The following is a 22,413-nucleotide window of genomic DNA, read 5'->3' as shown; positions in this document are numbered from 1 at the left end:
CAGCTGAAGCCCGGTGGGAACCTAAAGCTCACCTCGCCCTTCAGATGCGCTGACCGCCATCACCTGTCTGCCCCTTACAGACCCCCGCTGCCCCGTTGGACCGGGCGCACCCGGGGCGGCCGCACGGTTCTGCCTGCCCGGGCCCCCCCGCGGGTGTCGCTGCGCGGGGCAGCGCGGCCGGGTCCGTCCCGCCCCGTGTTTGCTGATGTAATCGCCGGCGGCCAGCGCTGAAATTCAACACCGAGGCGGGCGGGGAGGCCGCCGGTGCCGGGGAGGCGGCTGCATCGCCGCACTCCTCGGGGCTTCCCCGGCGCTACCCACCCCGCGCCCCGTCGCGCCCGCCCCCCCGGGCCGCCCTGGGGCCGCCCTCGGGCTTGCGCGGAGCTCTGCGGAGACCTCGGGGGCGGTGGGGATTGATGGGCCGGACCTGACTCGGCGGCGGCGCGGCGCTCGGCTCCGGCTTTCCCTCGGATCTCCGCTGCCCGGGCAAATGCATACAAATGCATTTGGGAGCCGAGAGGACAAGGCGAGGACGCATCTCTCCTGCGGCGCAAACGTAAGTGGCGGCGACGGGGCGCACCGCATCGCTACCGGGGCTGGGAAGGGATGGGGCCGCTCCCGGGGGCAGGGGATGATGTCCCCGGTGTGCTGTCCTCAAATCCCACCTTCTGCAGCCGTAACCCTAAGAGGTCCCGGGTACTCCTGGAGGACCGATGAGGGATGCAGGATGCCGGCTCCTCGCCTTGCCCGTGGCTGTGCTTCTCTCCCCTCCGCACTCCCTTCTTTCTCCTCTCCCTCTTGCTTTCGGGATGTCCCCGGTCCTGTCCCGCATGCCTCACGTTACCCTTCTTCTGTCCGAGCCAGGCCGGGGAGGTAACACGGGTGCGTAGCCCTCGGGGTGGGGGCAGCCTGACTCAAGAGCTAGCGCATCCCGGCTCCTGGGAGAATAGGGATCCTGGGGGAGAGTGAGTCTCCGCACCCGTCGGGAGCCCGGCTTCTTCCCTTTTGGTACCTGGCTACTAAAGCACAGCAAACAAGAAAAAATTGCACAATTCACATCTAAGAGCTGGCAACGCTCTCTTAATAACAGATGAGGTACCCTGTATTTACGTGCTTCTGCTATAGGCTGAGGTGTTTCTAGTGCGTCATCGTTTGTGTTGCAGAAGCAGAGCTCGCTCTCCTCTACAGTTTGTCTCAAAGCAGCAGAAGCAAGATGATTGTGAACTTTTGATAGTTGTAATGATATTGTAGAGGTTACCAGTATACGTTTCCTTTTTTAAAGTGCTTATTCTGGCTGTGGCTTGAATTAAGTTTAGTGAGAGCTCTGAGCGGGACAGAGAAGGATTTGTCATGTATTGTAGTGAGGATTATGCTGCTAAAATGTTCCTGGTATATAATCTGGGTGCGCTTGAATGCTTGTGGGCAGTTACGTGGCTGCCTGAAGGTGGCCTTCCATGTCTGTGTGTCTCGTGGCTGTGTCTGGGGGACTCTGCAGGAATTGTCTCTGCAATTTACAAAAGGAGTTTCTATGATGTCTGTAAATGGATATTGCTGATACAGAAATAAAAACTGAACTACAGTGATGTAGTATTAGTAGCAGAGGTGCAGTTTACCCAAGCTCAAAATTTGAGATAGCTCTGGAATATGTATTTCTATGCTTCTGTCTTGTTTCCCTGATTTACCTGACTGGAGAGAAAGCAATGTGCTTGCTTGCCTGGGTTAAGAAACCAGAATTCGTCACGGAAAGATCTGGTTTCCTTTGCATGTATCAAACCAGTCAGTCCCTTGCAACCTAGACCATCTTTTTGTGGAAGTGATGTTAGGTCAGACCTGCTCTCTGTGTAGGGGTTTCTCTGCAGGTTAGATAAATGAAACAGCAGCATGACTCCTAAACCTCTCCCTACATTTGCTGATGGAATAGTTAATTTTGAAACATGAGTTCTGAGAGCTGAGTTGTAAAATGTTTGAAGAGCAATCTGCAAAATGTGTAGAAACAAGTATACAGAGACAAGAGAAGGGGAGTATTTCACAGGAGTGGGAATTTGAGCTTTGTGCTTTTGCCTTAATACAGAGGAAGACACAGTGTACACTAACTAGACAAGAGGACTAGTGTAGGAAATTAGGGAGGTACTCATGAAATGGCTCTAAAATCACTTCTTTTTGATTAATTTTTCTCCTTTTATAAATAATAACAGAGTTGACTGTTCTAGATGTGGTATTTTCTCATCTTAAGCCAAATGTTGTCCAGAGAGCATCTGAGCCACCAGACAGGGAATTTCTTGTCTTTGATACACAGCACTGTTGCAGGACTCCTCTTAGGCTTCTGCTTTTCGGAGCAGTACATGTTTTGATTCTCTGCTTCTTGCCTTGTGTCTCTCTCCCGTCTTGTGAACTTGTGGCAGAGAATTCAGGTGCTTCCCCCTCATTGGTTAGCTGCACAGGGGCATCCATGGCCAAAGGGCATGCAACTTGCCCAAGAGGCTTTTGGGGCTGTTGTGTTCCCTGAGCCACCTTGGTAGTAGGTCTCTTAATTGGATAAGCAGCACTGGAGCTGCTGGCTAATATCATTATAGTAGCAAAGGAGGAAGATACCTTTATTTTTAGATCTTGAAAGGTTTTTAGCAGCTTGGGATCTTTGAGAAGCCCAGGGCATCTCTGTCCACAAGGTGCTGTCACCTTTCCCAAAGTCCTCCTCAGGCTGGATGGACACAAGTTGGGCCATTCTCCTCAGCAGTCCTGAGGAGATCCAGTGAATCTGTGCACATAGGGCAGGTGTTGGTAATTAAACCATCATCACTGATGAGCACAGGGTTGAAAGCATCTGTACCAGTTAATCTGGGAACATGTTTTCCTGCCTTCTCTAGCAGCCAGCTAGTGGTATTTCTTCCTTTAAACTTAAGCTTTAGGGAACTAGCCTGGAATGAAGAGGATACTGTTGTGCACTGACCAAACCCGAGCTCTGTCCATTGCTGAATCTTCTTCCAAGGTTGCAATTTTGTGTCACTGCTTGCCACAACCTTCTTTTTCTTCCATCACCCATAATGGAAAAACATAAGCATGAGTGGTCACTGTCCACTCATAGGGAGAGGCAGACAGCCACAAGATGTCAAAGATTATCAGAAAGATAAGCTCTATTTTAAAATGTATCAACCACATTTGATAGTGCCTTCCTCCAAACGATTATATAGTTGCCCTCAGGTAGTGTTTGCATGTAAAATAGGAGAAACCTAGATTCTAGGACACAACATAGCCAAATGGTGTTGGAACAGCTTCATGTGTGATGTTAAATGAGGGAAAACAGCCAGCATATATGTTGCTTGGAGTCCTCCCTGCCACATGCTTTTGCATTTTTCTGTTGTCACGTCCCAGAGGGGCAAGCCTCCCCAGGAACTGTGGGCTCAGCTGGGGCACGCTGTCCAGGGTTTCTGGATTCTGCTTGCTTTGTTCCTTGCAGCCATGGCAGCCAATGGGTCAAGCCATGTATGCATAACACAGCAGGGAGCCCGATGGTTTAGGGCAGTTCTGGTGAGAGAATGGAGACAGAAGTGGCTGCTCTGAAGCTTAAAAGCTGCAAATGTGAAGAGTAGTGATCTTGACCAAGAAGGGAGGGTTTGCATGAACAGCTTCTCTGAGAAAGACAGAATTTCCTTTTTCATCTTTGGCCATGGAGGGCTCCCTTGTACAACTTCACTTTACGTTGCACATGGTTTCATTTACAGAAAGGTTTACTTACTGTGAAAAAAATAGGTAAAAGGAAGACTTAACTTTCCCACACATTAAAGGACTTCTCGCCCTATGGTTGTTTCTGGTCTCTGTATTTTCACTTAGCTGATCACTCGTCTGTTCTTGACATTAGCTGGAGAGCACTGTGTAAGCCAGACATTTGTCTTTACCTCTCACTAAATGTTTCTGTATATCCAGTTACATCTGTGTAATTTACAGCCACGGCAGCATTTTGGAATTTCTTGCCTTCCTACAACATTTGCTGGGAGGTGACAGAGTCAGAACCTGACACACAGCTTGTACGTGGCTGATGTTATGGAAGAGGCTATTGTAATGAGGAGTTATCTTTGCATTTTGGGTTCTGGGGTTCTTTAAGCATGCTGACTCTGGAGTTAACTAAAATATGTTATGTTATTTCTACTTGCAAATCCATTTTGTGCTGATGAAAGTCAAATAAATAAAGAGTTGTCGTGAGTTTTAGCTGATACAGTGCAATGTATGGACTTTCTTCCCTACACAGCTATCTCCTGTCACTGAGCTTCTCATTAGAGCAAAAGATCATCATTGTGTGACACAAACTATGAACTTAAATTCCGGTCTTCAGAGCTGAAAAAGCCGAAGTGAGTGTCCCATAGCTGTTCTGCTATTTGGACAGCAGTCAATGTTAGGTCTTTTGTAGGAGTGGCAGAACTGTTCCAGTAGACTTTTCATGGCTGTAGCAGGAGCAAGTATGAAGAGAGAAATAGGAAAGACTGCAGTGGTTAATTAAAACACATGTGATTACAAGCACCTTGGGATTTGCAAGGTGTAATTTCCACCCTAGTCTCCTTCTTTGATCAGAACTGGAGCAATGATGCACTTTTTTCTAATATCTTGTATATTCTGTGCATTTTTTTTTTTTTTCTGGAAAACATGATATATCTATGGTTTCACAGTGACAATACCAATAACAACATATTACCGTTATCATGCTGTACTGTTCCTTAAATTATTCATTTGTTCTGCCTGCCAAAAGTTAAGGTGTCAAAATATGCAAATCCACATGTTGGTGTATAACGAATGGACCTAATTTTGTCGAAGATTCAGCCCGCTTGTTTCCTTTGAAAACTGAGCAAATGTTTTGAAGAACGGTGCAGGAGACTCTTTAAGATTTATGATAGCAGGGTAAATATTCTTAGTCTAATTTTATAAAGTTTTCTTTCCTGCCCCTTTAATTTGAAATCCTGTTCAAGTAAGTGCTTTGCCTGAAAATCGGTGTGGCAGATTGTCACTATAGCCTGGGCTGCTGATCAGGTGGAGAAGGTTTGCCAGCTGGAAAGCAGGGGTGGTGGATAGTGCAGTTCTTCAATTATCATTTGAACCAGCACACTTATGAGGAATGGGACTTGGGTCTATAATGCTGCTTTTTTCCTCCCAGCATTTGCCGCAGCTGGTTTTCCTCATAACAGGAACTGAGGGAGGGCTCATCTTTAGCTGGCAAGTGTCTTTCAAGGGCTGGACTTGAGGAGGGGGCCCACAAGAAGAAGTGGCACCATCTCTGAAAGTACCCCATTCCCCTAAGGGGGACTTGGTTTGGAAACTGGGGTGAAACCCCACAGTAAAACTGTCCAAGGAAGGTGAGTAAATAATGAAACCCATCCTTTGCTAGACCAGTGCTTTTTGCATTTTGGTTTTTTTTTCCTTGTTTCACTGAGCAAATTGGTAAAACCAGAGTTTTGCTCATGCAAAATGCACTTGGATGTTTCTGAAAGGTTTGAATTGTAAATCCTCAAAAGGAATGTTGAAATTTTTCAGCAGATGCTGCTCTCTGTATGTGTATGTATACATCTCTAAAAGACATTTAAATCGTAGCATGATTCCTTGTCACTGTAGCATTACTAATACTTGTCCTCTGAGCTGAAGGCAACCTGACAGTGAGCAGTTGCTGAAAGGAAATTGCCTGTCATTGCTATTTGAACCATACATTTGAACATACATTATTCCACAATAAAGTGGAAGGGTTTTCTTCCTGCACTTTGTTTGCTGTGCAAATGTGACTAATTAGCTGGCAAAGTCACACCACACGATCTTATAGAATCATAGAATAGTTAGGGTTGGAAAGGACCTTAAGATCATCTAGTTCCAAACCCCCTGCCATGGGCAGGGACACCGCACACTAAACCATGGCACCCAAGGCTTTGTCCAACCTGGCCTTGAACACTGCCAAGGATGGAGTATTCACAACCTCCCTGGGCAACCCATTCCAGTGCCGCACCGCCCTCACAGTAAAGAACTTCCTCCTTATATCCAATCTAAACTTCCCCTGTTACCCCTTGTCCTATGATACTGAAGGTGTTTAGTTGCAGCTGTGTTACTTTCAAATACTGTTTATTCCAGATACTCAAGGGCTCTCTGGTGTGGTCCAGCAAACACTTTTAGTCAATCTAACAATTAATATTATGAAAAATCAATAAGGTTATGTATGTTAATGAGCAAGAGGGTTGAGCTTATCCTTAAGTGTGAGTTGAATAGTTAGTATTGGAATTATATTTGTGATATTTTGAAATAGTTGGTCTTAGAACTAAATAAATACAGGTTACTATAATCATTATGTAGATCTGTTTCTGTGCCTGGATGTCAAATATTAACAGAAAGTATATTTCTCATTTAATAAAAGATTCAGTCACTCATAAGAGTGTGATAGGGTGCTAATCTGGCTGGTATAGTAATTGACTAAAAAACCAGCAAGCAGTCTCTTTTAGTAATGGTAAAAATGTATTGTTTGCCCAATTTCCAATATTTTTCATGTAAAACAAATTTTGAGCACATAATCTTTATCAGCCTTATGTATGTTCGTTGCAGTCAGTCTGTGCTACCTATCAACATTGCACTCTTCTGTCTGAGCATGAAGTTTTAAGCAAAAATCTGATGGGTTTTTCTTTGTGAAGAGCGTTTGTAACATGACTAAAATTTATAATACAGGAACAAAATCGTGAAACATTTTCATTTATAGTAAAATGATGCGATATAGTAACAAGACTGATAGCAGGTTAGAAATATCTGATGATCTCTACAGGCAGGAACTTGTCATTTATTTTATGGTTTCTTTACAGTAAAGTTATGGGGTTTGTTTGGTTTGTGGGTTTGTTTGGTTTGTAGGGTTTTTTTTCTTTCCAGAAAGATTTACTACATAGTAACATACATATTTGAAGGCTGCTGCAAGAAATATAAACCAGATGCACTTTATTAATAAAAGCCAGGGTAAAATATGTATAGTATATATGAGGGCATACATAATCCTTGATCTTTGTGTAAAACGCCTTCTCGGCATTAGTGGAAAGTTGTACAATGTGATGGCTTTTATCCAGGACTTGCTGAAGTCAGTGGTATCCTGCCATTGACTTTGGGTGTTGAATCCATCTCGTAAATTCTTGGAGTTCTGAAACTGTAGATGTTTTCTTACATCTTCTTTTCTTTTTTTGCCTTTTAGGAAAACTCTCATTTTTACTGCAATATGTATAGCTGTGGGTGTTGCACAAGTACCCAAACAAGGTGAGAATGCTTTTTTTTTTTTTTTTTTATAACAGGACATGTGTATAATATGTTAATAGATGAAAAGAGTAAATGTCTGTTGTTACTACTGACCTTAGGTTCGGTTCCTTAATGGTGACTTAAAGAAAATACCAGCTACAGCATAATGAGAGTAAATTTTAAAGCAACCAGTTTGGAAAAGATGACCTTTTTAAAATTACTCAGATTTTCTGTGTGTGAAATTGCTTACATATTTAAGCAAGCTCTTCATAAAAGGGAAGCCTTGTACAGTGAAAAGGCTTTGATTGTGTCTTCACTGTAAGTGGGTGTCCTTGGGGGTGGTAAGCTATGACTGAGTTACCTTTGCACTTAGGGCTGTGCAAGCAAACCACTGCATATAATAAGGGCTTAGTCTAGGCTGGCATCATTAAAGCAAAAAGTGAAATTATGTATTCATTTGGTTTTGCATTCAGATGCAGATGTGAGTGAGGAAATAGGGTTGTCTTGTTTTCAGTTTGTTCTTTAATCTGCCAGCTGTTATAACTGTACCAGATGTGCAGCTTGCACAAGCGACCCCTCTGGTAATATTAGCATCCTGAAGTGGTGGAGGCTAACATGCCATATAGTTATTTCTTACCTGCCAGAAGAGTGGCAGCACAAGTTCTCTGCCATGGTCCTTCACCATAGAGGTGAAGCAAGAAAATAGGTCAACCTTGGCTGGTATGTTAAGTGCAGATACTCAGCTGAATACAAACAGCTGGGTTATATGGTTAAGACAAGACTTATTCCTGGTAACGTTTTGCTAGAGCCCCATGAGATATCTTGGCAGACTCCCACCATTATTCTCACCAGTGTCTTTTACCTTCTAATAATTTCCTGCAACTGGCAAAGCTTTTTTTTTTTAATTCAGTTGTGTGTTTCCCCCTCACCTCCCTGCTCTCTTTGTAGTTTTGTTTTCCATTCATTGCTCGTTGTTTACCTGGTAAGATTGGTTGTTGATTTTTTCATGTTCAGCTCAATGGGAGACACCTGCTTTTGTGATGGTGGGATTTTCCTGGATTCTTCTTACAGCTGAGCCAAGTTCTCATCAGAGAAGGGGCAGCACCCATAGATGTGTGTGGCCTGCCCTGCTCCAGGCCTGCAGGAATGGAAAGAGAAGAGGCTGTTTGCACTTTCCCAGTGTAGCAGGAGGAGGTGAAGGATGCCAGAGGCAGGTGTGCAATGATGGTCTGAGTTGTCTTCATCCCTACAGACCACTCTCCTCTTTGCAAAGAAATAACCAGTTTCTCTCACTTTTCATGTGCCTCAGCCTCAGAAGGGCTTTTCTAACAAAAATTGAGGCGAGGACTCTGAAGGCTACAGGACTAGGGGTTGGCAGCGACATGGGGGAGTGGGTACAGTCAGAGGCTTATTTGCCTCTCAGCTCAGAGTACCTCTGTGCACAGACCTTTGCAGAAATGGAATGCAGCCTCCAGTCTTGATGTGGCTATATATGATTAATTTTTCTTTGGTCATCAGCAGATAAAGCAGCATTTCTAGATAGCCATGTGAGAAGCTCTACTGAGTAGAAACTCTCCCCCACCCTCTGCACAGGTGCCATACGCAACTTCATTTTCTTCAGGTGGCTGCTTGGGATCAAAATGATGTGTGGAACCTTGACGCATCTTTCTGTCCATGGGTGAATTCGGTCTCTCGTGCGCTTTATTTGCATGCTGTGTGAACAAGGTTGCAAAAGGCAGTTCAGAGAACAGCAGACTGAGGAAACCTCCTCAAAAAAAGAACAGTCTCAGTGTATAGCCTGCAGAGCTAGCACTATGCCATTTGCAGCATTTAGAATTTGGTCTCTGAAGAGGAACAAGACTGTCTGCCCATTAGGATTGTGTTAAAACTCACATTGTTATTAAAACTTTCTTGGCACCTGTGTTTTGGAAAAAAGAGTATTCTGCCAAATAGGAAGAGGCTACTAGAGTAATTAACATCCCTTTTTTCCCTGAGCTTATGTGACAGCCTGTGCATGCTTCATTTCAGAAGCTGTGCCTTGTTCATTTTGGTAGGCAGCTGTATATTGTGTTCAGTGAAACATATGAAGATACAGCCTCAGCCTTTATGAATGGTACTTTGAGTGTGGCTCAGGGACATAGAGAATCAATGTATCTGGTTGGATTTCCAAGGCTAGTCACTCATCTTGGTGTCTGCAAGAGCATTGGCTGCAGCCAGGTATCTTAATTTACCCAGTTGCAGATGCAGCATCATCTAGGAAATGGCCACCTGCTGAGTACTTACTCTCGGTTCTGGCGGAGCTGACTGATGGATGACCCTTGTCTTTCCTTGGTGCATACTGGTAAAGTGAGTAATGTGTATGCTAGGATTGCTGAAATGGAGAGATCTCCCCAAATATTTTGCCTTCAGAGTATGGAGGAATGTGGGAAATGAACCAGAGAGACTGAACAGAATAGGGGTTTGGAATGGTCCAATAGCCAAATCCCCTCATCACTCCTCAATTCCTTTTTGGGATTTTTTTTTTTTTTTTTTCTGTGACACAAGAGGGTCAGAAGTTTGGGGTTTTTTGTTGGGTTTTTTTGTTTGTTTGTTTGCCAAAGTCCCTGTTAGGTTTCCCCTCCTCTTGGCGCAGTAAGGTTGTGAATTTTTCAAGTCCTCCTAGAAAGTGGAAGGAAAGCACTTGACACCTAAAACACAAAACAGTTGTTCCTTCAAGAAGATGAGCTGTTACGATTTTTGGGACTACTGGGTTGAGTAAACAGTAAGTGAAGTCAGATATCATGCAGACATGGGTAAACAAAGAGAACTGACTCCTGATAGGTGAAGAAAATTGTGGTGTTCATGCTGGGAGGAGGACTTGAGTGGATTGCCTGCTCCCAAAACCATGTGTGCTGCCAAGAGCTTCTAAAAGCCTTGAGATAAAATTAAAATACATGTTGGACCAGAAATGAAGCAACTGGCCAAAAAAGTTTGGAACAGCCTTTTGGCTTGAGGGTGGGTTAACAAGCAGCAAATCAGCAAGGAATAATTAGTTGATACTTAATCTTTTGCTGTAATTTTTCACACATTTATCTGTGATTAGCTTTCTCAAGACCTGTCATTGTTTGCAGAAGTCTCTTTGCAGGATGTGGAGAATCTTACTTCTTATTGTGCTCTCAGAGGACTCTCCTTTTATTAATAACGTTTAAACAACGTGCTGTTTTCAAATCAGAACTGCCAAAATTTTGGCAATTTTGCTTGCAATTTGAGACTTAGTAGCGATACTTCATTTTAAAATTGACTGGTTTAAGCCAGTTTAGGTTTAAGCTTTTGTTTTGTATTTCAATTTGTAATAGTTTGGACAAATCGCATGCGATAATTTTTTAAAATACAAATATATAATTGCAAATATTTTAAAATAGAAGCACTTGCTAAATACTTATAGTTAGGTTATGATATTTAGCCACTTTAGGTTGGGCTGTCAGATGTGCGGTTAGGTAGCCCAGCCAGCACACAGAAGTGCTGCAATGGTGTCTCCAGCCATGGGATATTATTTGCATGTATAAGACCTCTGCGTTTCCCAGAGCTCATGACCTGTGTTTCTTTTTAGTTTTCACACAGGCAATACGAGTACGGTTTTCTTCTCCGTAACTACATGTAGACCATGCAGGACCGGGGTCCTGGGAAAGTGTGGTGGTTCAGTGGCAGATACATTGTGCTCTGAAGGTCTGCTTAACCTGACCTCCATTATCACTTTGACAGATAAAAATACAGCCATACTAAATTAATTGCTTTGAGGCAAAATATCTTGAGAAATTGACGTACACATGATGTTCTGCAAAGATATGCTTTCTCCATACCTCTGTCTCTGCTGGCTACCTGCCAGGATAATCTTGGCACACCTGTGAATCTCAAACATGACTAGAAACACTACAAGGTGTGTAATTAATTTTCAAGATTTATGGTGCGTTCAGATTGGTGCTTTTGGTTCCAATTTATAAATCACTCTCAAGGAAATCTCAGGCTCTTTTCATAACTTACCACTGAAACTAAGCCAACATCTGTTTAATCTTGGAGTTTGCTATGAATACATTCAGTGAACAGAGAAAGGGGAGACTGGGAAAGGAGACCTTTTTTCCACTAAAAGTGAACATCCATTTGTTTCAGTTTCTCTTTTCTCTTAATAGAGCAGAGAATCCTTAACTTTTTTTTGGCTTATTAGGTCAGTGCAACTGTTAGATACTACTAGTTATTTTTTATATAGGCAGTTCCATGAAGCTTAGGTCCAGCCAGTTAGGAGGAGGAGAAGATGATACCATGTGCTTCTGTGCAATACTGTGTATGAAAAGTACAACACTCAATTTCCTGTTGTGCAGAAAATCGGAAAATATATGCTACAGGGACCTTGAAGTCATCTGGTCCTGCCTCCTGCTGAGATCAGGGTCAGTGCTGAAGTTAGTTCAGACTTTTGGGTCCTGTCCAGTTGGGCTTTGAAAATCTCCAAGAACGGAGATTACACAACGTCTCTGGCCCCCGGTCCAGCACTTAACCACTTTTGTGGTGAGAATGCTTGTTCTTTGTAAGAGGATGGAATTTCTGGTGTTGCAGCCTGTGACTGTTACTCCTCAGTTTTCCTGTTTATCCAATTCAGATAATGGACAGTTGTCATTGGTCTTCCCCAAAACTTCCTGTCTCCAGACCAAGCAAGTGTAGGTCCCTAAGCCTTTTCTCATGTCATATATTTTAGCCCTCAACCTTCTTGTCGCATGATTGCCCTTTATCTCAGTTTCTGCAGTATTTCTTTAGCAATTCCACAAACACCCAGAACAGCAGTTTTACCAATCAGTGCCATAAGTGCTGTCTTATTTTGTGACCCTGCAAACTAACTGCTGGGGGCGTGATGTTTATCTCCTATCAAGCCTTTGTAGTCTTTCTGTTTCAGCTGCATCATAAGGGATCTTACAGTGTCTTTATACTCATCCTGAAGGAAGAAGGTGCTTCTGCCTGCCAACTCCAACATGCCTTAGTATGATTTAGGCAATGCCAAATGAATTTGGTCATCTTTGACCATTGCTTTACCCTGGCTCTGATTTTTTTTCTTTTTTTTTTTTTTTTTTTACCCAGGTCAGGTATGATTTTAGTTTATCAGGAGGCTAGGTAACTCTGTTTCTACCCATTAGGTGATAATATTTAGCCAGGTGTGAGATGGAGATACTGAAAGGTCCAAGCTAAGGGAAGGGTTAAAGCACAAAGTTCACAATATGTAAGGCAATAGAGAATCCAGTGGTGAAAATGCCACTTCTCATTCCACCCTGTAGGAAGATCTCCTACCCAGACTTCTATATGCCAAAGCCAAATCTACAGGACATAAATCAGTAGGACAGCTGGTTTCTCTGTCGCCTTAATGTCCATTGCTGTCTCCTGCTGTGGAGTAGTGCACTCTTAATTCAGTATCTCATCTGTGTAGCTTCAGACTTAGATCCTATGAAAGGACAGATAGGCCAGAAGATGGGAGCACTGCCCCTTGAGTCCCAGTGTTCTTCCTCTTTCCTTGTTCCTCATCACTTCTGTTTTTGCAGAGTTCTCTTCATCCCTGGTCCTAGCAAATAAACCATGTGGATGGAAAGGAGGCAGTGGCATGCTCTGTTGCACCCCCCTTGAAAAGATATTTGTTTTCTTTTAGTCTGACTAGCTTTGGCACAGATACAATCAAGGGTGATCCCACTGGGAAAACAGTTCTCTTTGAAGCCAGGGCTATAATGGCACAGGGCCTTGCTTGGTGGGAGGGGAACTCCCTTGTGGAAGCACAGCAATTCTTCCCAGGTACCAGTCGAATTATCCCTGCAGCACATAATAGCTGCTTGACAAAGGCTTACCTTTATATTTTACTTTGAATCAGTGACTATCTTTTGGTGCTCTACTGAGGTGTTACTATGTTATAAATAGCTTGTGCCTTATTAAAAACAAAGCAACCATCACTTCAAATTCAGTTGAACTTTTCAGAGAGGGAGAAAAACTACAGTTTTACTGCGGAATATTTTGCAGAAGAAAAAGTTCAAGTAAAAAAAAAAAAAAAAAACAACAAACAAACAAAACCAAACCTCGAAGAGTAAGCAGGATTAGCCAAGTAAATAAGGAACCGGCATAGTGTGTTCATTGACTGCTGTGGAAAGGTTGAAGACCAAATGGGGATTTTTCAGTTTCATAAATGAATTAACCTACAATGGGCATTATTTGCGCTTTTCTGTGTGTTTTTCTTTTAAGATAGAAATTTTGTTCTGGCTTTAATTATTTCTTTGATTTATGCCAAACATTGGTGTGCCTTACACTAGGGATTTGGTGGCCTTGCTGTGTGCTGTATACATGCTCTGGGAAGTACAGATCTTTTTTTTAAGATGTGCATACATTTGTTTATGTGGATCTGAATTTATGAGCTTGTAAAAGAAGTCAACAGTATGCCTTTATTTCTTTTTACAGCAATAGATGTTCTTCATCAACTAGGCCTTGTGAAAGATGTTCAAGAGCCCTCAGAGACGGCAGTGCCCTCAACATCATCTCTGTTACCTCAGGGTGTTCGTCTAACTGTATCAGGAGTTGTACTAACTAGTGATGCACATATTGAGTCCCCCATCATTCAAGTCCTACCATCAAATCTAGGGCATCAGTTCACCATATTGGTTGGGTTATACTCATACAAAATAAATAATGCTTTCCTTTTCAGTATTAGGAACAAAAGTAGGCTGCAGTTTGGTGTCCAGCTGCTACCAAGAAAGGTAGTGGTGTTCACTGGTGGGAAGCAGTCCGTACACTTTGATTATAGTGTTCATAATGAAAAATGGCATTTATTTGCCATTGACATTAGAGACAAGACTGTCTCGATATTTGCTGAGTGTGGAAAGAAGCACTATAGCAGAGAAGTACTTTCTGAAGTGGAGACGTTTGATTTGGATGCTTTATTTACCCTGGGAAGGATGAACTCTCACTCTGTCAGCTTTGAAGGTGTTATATGTCAGCTAGATATTATTCCATCTGCAGAAGCATCTGCAAACTATTGTAAATACGTGAAGCAGCAGTGTCGCCAAGCTGAAACATATCGATCTTTGCCAGGAGCTCCACATGCATCAGATGGGCTGGATGTTTTTTCGAAGATGATGGTTGATGAGGAAAAGCAGTCAGAAGGCATATCCGCTTATAGAAGGAAAGAAGTGCCAAACATTCCTGTTACCAGTGTTGCTCAGAGTCACTCTCTACCAGAAGACTTTGAGTCAAGAAATGTCTCTGCATTGGAGTTTGCAGAGGCCAAACCTCTGTTGCTGGAAGCTTTGCCTGAAACAGAGCTCCAGGAGTACCTCAGTCTGCCTCTTCATCAGCAGGAGACTGGCACAAAGAGAAACATCACTAAAGCCCCCAAAGGATCATATCCAAATACTTCAGATAATACCACGGAAGATGCAGGCAGACAACGTGAGCCTTCTCTGATCTCCCCTGTAAAACAAAGTAAAACTAAAAGCAGTGGAATGGACAAAGCAAAACATTTAGATGAACCAAGCAGAAAGCAGCAAATCTTCAACGCAAGCCTGTACCGTTTGCCTGTGGACCTCCCTCTGGATAATCAGCTCAGTCCAGGGCAGAAAGGTGCCTTTGATGCTGATGAGACTTACCACATGGAAAACAATTATGAAATTGGTGTTGATAATTATGATTACGACTATGAAGATCTTGACAAAATGTTTGAAATGGGAACTGTCAGAGGTCCAAAGGGGGAAACTGGACCTCCTGTAAGTTGTCTTTACTCCTCTTTTTTCTATAATGTAGCACCACACATTTAACAGAGGCTTTGAAAGAAATCTTGCAAAGCATGCCAAAGCTGTGACTGCAACTTCTTTGGGCTGTACTGTACAAATGTTTGTCTGCCTTAAGTATGTCTCTTTACCGCATGTAATTTTGGTATAAGTGTATATTTTAATTTACTGGAAGAATATGAATTCACATTCTGGTGAAGTGGTAGGCAACCCAGGCTTCTTTAAACTTTGAAATGCAGCCAGATGTTTATAAGCGCATGAAGACTGCTCACTTAATAAAATTACAGGAAAAATTCATGCAGTACACAGACGTAGACACTGGCTGATGAAAAGAACCACCAGGTTGTTTGGAAGACTGGCACAGTTGCCTCAGTTGAGCTATGCTATCAAAACTTCTAATTGGTGAAGGAGACCAGTTGCAGAATCTAGACTGGTAAAACCATTTGTAACCCAAGGTTACAGGGTCATGCAAACCTGCGTGTAAAATGATTTTTAGAACAGTCTTAGGAGATTTTATTAGCATATTTTTCAATTTGCAGGGTAAATGGTGCCTGAAACAACTGTAAATGCACAGTAGTGCTTTTAATAGAAAACAGTTTGTTGTTACTGTGTGCACAAGGCTCAAACTTTTTAATACGTAAAAATGGGAGCAATATGTATGAAGGTATAGACGAGAGAACAGCAGTTCCTGCTTAGCCTGGGGAATATGATAGTGCTTGTTTGAGTTGTTGGTTAACATTTTTTAAAGCATGCAGTAAATAATTCCACTTGCTCTCTTTTTTTTTGGTGTGTGTGCATTTGTGTGGTTATTACTAGAAGGCAATTTGATGTATGTTTAGCAGCTCCTCATATAAATTTGAATATGCCCATAATTTTATTGTTTGTGTTCTTTTAACACCGAAATAATCTTTTTCTTAAGGTAGTCAGCAACTGAAAACCTTTTTAAAATTTCATTTTTACTCTCCACAGGATCCAGATGCAAAGGGCTGTGTTATGCAATTGAAAGAGGTGTTAACAAATAATTCAGTTTAGTCCAGGATGCTCTTGCTTAATCTGTTCTGATTTTAAAGTCAGTTTTGGGGTTTTTTCTCTTTTGTCCCTTACAGTAGTATTTATAGGGACATATCATATTACATACATGGTAAGTATGTATCTGTCATCAACATGAGGTTAATTTCCAGTTTTGGAGTTTAGGATGTTTAGTAACTGCTAATGGAAGCTTTTCATTTTAGCAGGTAGCTTACATGTTGTGATTTAAGTCAGCTGCAGCCAAGAAATCCATTCTTTTTTACATGGCACAGAAATGGCTGCTGATAATGCTGTTGGCTGTTCACATTACTAGGAAACTTCAAGGGAATGCTCTGCTTTTTTTCTACACACAGACACTATACATACAGTGTCAAAGATGATAGCTAATTTGAAGGGTTTGAAGGTGTCTGTGTTACCATTTTGTATGCCTGTCTTACAGATTGGGGATGCAGAAGTTTGTCTTGTCTAGGAAGGCAGTTAGAGCAGGCCTTGCATTTGATATGGTCTGTAACAATGAATATGGTGCATTTGTGCTGAAGTGTTTTGCTGGGTCAGAATTTAAATAACATGTCCGAAGTCTTAGAGATCTGCGGCGGAGCTGGGAAGTTCATATAGACCTTTGTAAGCACTAATTGGGCTGAAGGGGCCAGCAGCACCCACTGGAACAGAGGCAGCTGAAGCATTGCTCAGAGGTTGATAGTAGAAGGAGACCTCTGCATGGCCTTGTCCACACAGGCTTTTGTAAAGAATTGTGCTGCATGGATGTTGTGTGGTGCAGTATCTGCCTCGAGTGTTGGCTTCAGACTTGCGAGGTGATCTTGCTTTGCCTTCTTAGTCTAACATGCCCATGTAGAGAAGATCAGAGATAATCCAGCTTTTATGTATGTGGCTCTGACACTTTACTACACAAGTACCCCCAGTCTCATCAACGGAGAGCCTGAGAAAGCAACACTGAGGAGCTTGCAAACTTCCCTTGCAGCTAAATATCCTGATGAGACATGGAAACCTCTTCCCCCCCACCTTTTTTTATTTTTCCTTTTTCATTATGTTGTGGTTGGTTTGAATCTTCTTTTAAGATTTCAACACAGAAATAATATTCATACTATTGGAATTGATGGGCAAGAACTAGCTTTTGTGGTTCTTGAACTCCTTAGCTTCAGTTTAGCTTTTAATAATCTACCAGAACTCATTCTTGCCTTGTATAACTAAGCCCCTTGTATTCCATGATGCCACAGCTGTGGAATTCACCCACCACTGCAAAGCAATGCTCCAGAATTCAGGCTTTCATTTATGGATAGCATATGGAAAAAGGCACCTATTTCTTCAAAACTATTAAGACCCTGATTAAAATTCTAGCAGTTACAATGACCAAAATTCCCTCCAAAAATGCCAAGTGTGGTCTCCTCAACCACTAGTTTAGAGGGAAAGCTGCTCCATTCATCTGATGAGCCACTCCTTTTTGTATTAGAGAGGGTTTTGGCGCTGCATAAAAGACAATAAATCTGGTGTGTATTTTTAACTGTTTAACTTTCAAACAGATATTCTTCATTGCATAGTCCTAAAGCAGCTTGCAATAACATGATGCATAGTCCCACGCTGGTAGGAAGAGGGGTTGATGTGAGCTGAAGAGTTCATTTAGGTTACTTGCTGGTAGGTGATTGCATCTGCAGGCCTGCCTGCACAGGATTTGGCTTCCCTTGAGAAATGAGCTAGGGCCTACAAGAAGCTGGAGAAGTACTTAGTGCAAGGACAAGGGGTAATGGCTTTAAAGAGGGCAGGTTTAGATGTGATAGAAGGAAGAAGTTCTTCCCTGTGAGGCTGGCCAGAGAAGCTGCGGCTGCCCCATCCCTGACGGTGTTCAAGGCCAGGTTGGACAGGGCTTGGAGCAACCTGGTCTAGTAGAAGGTGCCCCTGCCCATGGCAGGGGGTTGGAACTGGATGGGCTGTAAGATCCCTTCCAACCCCCCAACCGTTTTGTGATTCTGTGAATTAGTTTCCTCTATTGGAAAAGCTTTCTGGATTATGAAGACGCTTGGCCAGGAGGAGAAAATAGTAGATGGAGGTGTTCTTTAAGCTATATAGTTGGCAGGGAGAAGTAGCCTGGAGATACTGCCAGGAGGAATTGGAAATGCAATCCCTGCATTAGACAGAATTGAGTCCTAGATGAGATGCTTTTATTCCAGCGAAGAGTCTTGAGAGCGAGAACCTTGAGAGAGGGCAGTTCAGAGATTCTAAGTGTGGTGCTAAATAAGCAGCAGTAACAGTAGTGTCATCTACCCTTTCACTCTTGGCTTATTCTACTTATTTTGCCCTCAGTTACCCTGTTACACTTCAGCTTATTTCACTCTTAGCTTATTTCTTGGTTGAACAAAATTGCTTGCTGTGGCTTTCCCTTGCTACAGGGGATATATTGGGCAGTTAATCACTTTGATGCATTTTTAGCTCTGTAGATAACCCTTCAATTTTCCTGCCCAGGCAGAGAAGTCTATCTCAGTATCTGCTGATTCAGGTATAAACTTAAGATTGTTGCGGTTTTATTTTTAGTAGCAAAAAGACAGTCTTAAATATTTAAACATTTCATTTAATTCACCTGAAACTGATGCAGTTCCCCTCTCTTCTGCACCACACTATTGGAAAGCTTTAATTCCTCTGATGTTCATGACATTGCCTTGGCTGTCATAGGAATTCTTGACAGAGAAAGCGAAAGACTTCCGCAGCTGTAAAGAAAGAAGGTAAAACATACACAAGTGACTGCCTGCTCTAAGACATTTGGAAAGAGAAGCATGTCAGGGTTTGTTTTTTTTTTTTTATCATTTCCAGTGAAATACAGATGAAGCAAGAAGTAAAAATATATTTTAGACATTCATTATTTGGTAGGATCCTTGTGCTCAATAATTAATATCTGTATGAATTAATATTCTTTACAAAGGTAGACAAAACATACTAGGAGTAGGTAGAAGAATTGTGAGTGACAGAATGAGAATTCCAGATGGTCTAAAACTTATGGGATGAAACAGTGCAATATTACAGAAATTTAAAGTCCAAATAGAGGATACAGGTGATTGGCTAGGCAGTCAGATGAGCGTAATAGAGTAATGTTATGGTGCACAAGAGAATAAATGCATCTTATGCCTAATGCATTACCAGAAGTGGTGAGTGTCAGAGACAGGTTGTTTTTCCGCTGGTCTGGGTGTGCTGAGGCTGGAGTTTGGACAATTGTCCTCAGTTTTGGATGTTGAGCTTTAAAAAGGGTGTAGACAGACTGAAAGGATTTCAAAAAGCTGCAGTAACAGTGTAGCAGTTATAGAAAATATGAGCAAAGGTTAAAACAGAAGTGTGTTTAGTAATGAAAGTAAGACATGTAATAGTTCTGCAAAGGGTGAGTTAATAAAGATACTTCTTTTGCCTGTTCACGGAAAGTATGGGAAGACAGAGTTGGAACTTTTAGATGGCACATAAGGAAAACATAGCTAATCGGAGTAATACCTGAACAGTAGAACAAGTGATATTAGCAAGGTTAGAAATAGACTTTCCTTTCGTGGAGAGGTGTTTAATAAAAGTCACAGAACCTGATGTTTGTTTACTTTCCTGCTGTATTTCAGGTATTTGGTGATGATGTGCAGAAAGGTTCATGAGGGTTTTTGTTTTCCTGAAGGATCACCTGCCTTAGTGTATGATGGATCAAGCGTTAAACTCGCATGTTTCTGAAATTTAGTCTTTTTTGAAAAAGTGTTTGAGGTGAGCTGAGGTTGAGTGATTGGGTCTGGTCAAATGCCTTTTAAAGAGAAACTTCACAGTTCTGCAAAAGAAACTTCAGCGAATATGAGTTAGGTATTGGGTGGCAGCAGGATCAGCATATATTAGTGCAGGAGTGTTTAGCTATTTAATCAAGGATTTACTGCTTTGCATCTGAAATCTTAGGGGCTTGTTATATATCAAGTGAAATGCTTCTTATTACTGCTGGCAAGTAGGGCAAGTTTAAAACATATGCATCTGTAGAAAGGCTTCAGTAGCCTAGAAAACATCTGTGAAAGTTCACAGTTATGTTCATCCCACTGACCATTTGAAGGGTAGCGAGGGTTTCTGGAAGAGTAGCATCTACTTTTATTGTTTCAGGATTAAGCTATGATTATTTGGAACTTGAGCTTCTCTCAATAGCTAAATGAAATTTTTACAATCTTAAGGACAGTAAGTTGTACCTGATTTAGTGTACAATTTACTGTTTTGAGTAAACTGATCTTATTAAATAAATGCATTTTAGTAGTACTTAACACAAAGCCACTATTTTATTGTTGGTGGTTAAAATGTCAAATGCAAAAAACCACATTAACATTTTCAGTTGCTTCAGGTTTGTTGAATTACTGTTTTCAGTAGTTGGAGGAAAAGCTATTCAAACAAATGACTAATTCCATGGTCATTGTTGACTTCTGTGGCTTACCTGGATGCTTAAGAGGCATAAATAACTTCCTAGCTAGTATGAAAACAGCCGTGCTGATTTGAAGTTGCAGTTGCTTTCACAGGTTGAGGCAGTGCCTAGGATGGAATTAACTTCTTACAACTAGTCAGAAAAGCACTTCCAGGAAGACTTACGTGTGCTCTACTAAGTCTGCAGTCAGAAGAAATGTTGCCTGAGTTGCAGGGAGTCAGAGTTACAAATTAGAGAAGTAACATACTCTGGTTAAGGAGAGTCCTTTAATCAAACACCTGGATTGCTGGTGCTAATTGCTTATTATTGGGGACCAGAGACTTCATCTACAATGATGGACTTTGTTTTAGAAAGTCTTAAGAAGGCATTAATAAGATCTGGCTGCGTAATTCAAAATACATTTTACTGCTTCTTTTAGAGGTTGCTGATGGCTTTGTTGTGATTAGGTTACCTTTGGTGTGTGTTCTTTAGATGGAGATAATTATTTATGAATTAGTGTAATCAAAATGGGGCAGGGGTTTGGTGCTATTTAAAAAAAAAAAAGGTCACATAGGAAAAAATATTCTTACTGCCCTCATTTGATAAATTGACAGCAAAGATCAGGGATCTTAAGAAATACTCATTAAGATTTCTATTAGGAAAATGATGGGAGTTTGGCTATTAATGTATTCTGACAGATAAGCGAAAAGCGTCTAGGGACCTAGAACAACCTTGCAGTGCAAATCACTGAAGAACACACACTAGTTGCAATGATTCTACTTAATTAAAAATATTATGTTTCCCTTTGTAGTCCCAGGATAATTTTCTAATCAAAGGGCATCTCTTAACTTACTATTTGAAAGGACATACTAGGAAGCATGCTACTTCAGCAGGCAGGGTGGGAGCTCTCTGTGCCATTTCAGGTGGGTTTTTGGCCTGAACAAAAATGCCAGGTCAGGAGCTTTCCATGTGTCTGTCTGCTACTTTTTCAGTAAACACAGGGTCTTTTTAGTTTAGAAAAATACGAGAATGCTAGTGAGCGTTTATGCGGCCAGGGTGAATAGTAAACCTCCTATGCCGAAAGTATGATATGTTATGGTTTGATCTAAAGCCAGGACTGTTGCACAGACTTGTGTCTTCAAAATTACACACAAAGGGAAGTGCAGAGTATGGGTTTCATCATGACTTGATATAGTATGTATGGATGTACAAATATTCCCAATTGTAAACAGGCAGTTGTGCTACACTTAGACTCCTAAGATTATTATGATTAATTAGAAAGAAAAAAAATTTGGTTTTTTCCTTCCTCAGAATAGCAATATTCTTCCCAGAATTGTCCAGAGTGGTTTGTGTTTTTGCCAAATAAGTGTAATTGGCTTGACAATGCTTAAAGTTTGTAATCAGCAGTCTTCTCTGCCAGTGCTGTTACCTTTCCAAGGAAAAAGAAATACCACTTCCACAAAACTTTAGGTTTTTAAAATGCAACTATTGTCGTAATAAAATGAGTCATTGGTTGCTAATAAAACCGCAAAGGGTTTTTGTCTTTTTTTTTGCCTTTTCTTTCTCTTTCTCTCTGTCTTCCCAACCCCCCTTTTTTTGCAAAAGCCTGTGAGCTGGCCATTTCAGCTGCCATATCCTAGTGCCTCAGCTGAGAGGCTGTTGTATATACAGAACACAGGAGTGCTAGGAAGCCTGGGTGAAAAAGCAAGTTGAATCCCTTCCTTCTGTCATTGACAGACCTTCGTGAGATCTGGCTTTCTTGATGCCCCTCTTCCCTTGCAGTGGGAGCACTTGGTTTCTGTTAAAGCTGAGACTTGCCATGCTGGCATTTGCATGGGAGTTGAATTCACCCTTAAGAATAGCCCATGCCTCCTTAGGACTCAAGTGTGACAGTTGAAATATAATACAAATTAGTGCAGATGTTAATCTAGAGCTCTCATTAGTATTTGAGTACAATGAAGTAGA

General features: G+C 41.8%; 1 protein-coding gene across 1 annotated transcript in view; it reads left to right on the top strand.

Moving 5' to 3' along the window:
* Positions 1-500: 500 nt before the first annotated feature.
* The window catches only part of COL24A1 (collagen type XXIV alpha 1 chain), a gene marked incomplete at both ends in the record, with an annotated part of 135,486 nt that continues 113,573 nt past the window's right edge, over positions 501-22,413 (top strand). Inside the window, 3 exons of the mRNA XM_080624318.1 lie at positions 501-556; positions 7,193-7,254; positions 13,690-14,990. Coding sequence (XP_080480444.1) covers positions 501-556; positions 7,193-7,254; positions 13,690-14,990 — 1,419 coding nt within the window. The remainder of the gene's footprint in view (positions 557-7,192; positions 7,255-13,689; positions 14,991-22,413) is intronic.

This window comes from Psittacula echo, assembly GCF_963264785.1.
Source record: "Psittacula echo genome assembly, chromosome: 7".
Lineage (NCBI taxonomy): Eukaryota > Metazoa > Chordata > Aves > Psittaciformes > Psittacidae > Psittacula > Psittacula echo.
Note: the sequence above shows the minus strand (reverse complement) of the source record. Positions and strands in the feature narration are given on the sequence as shown.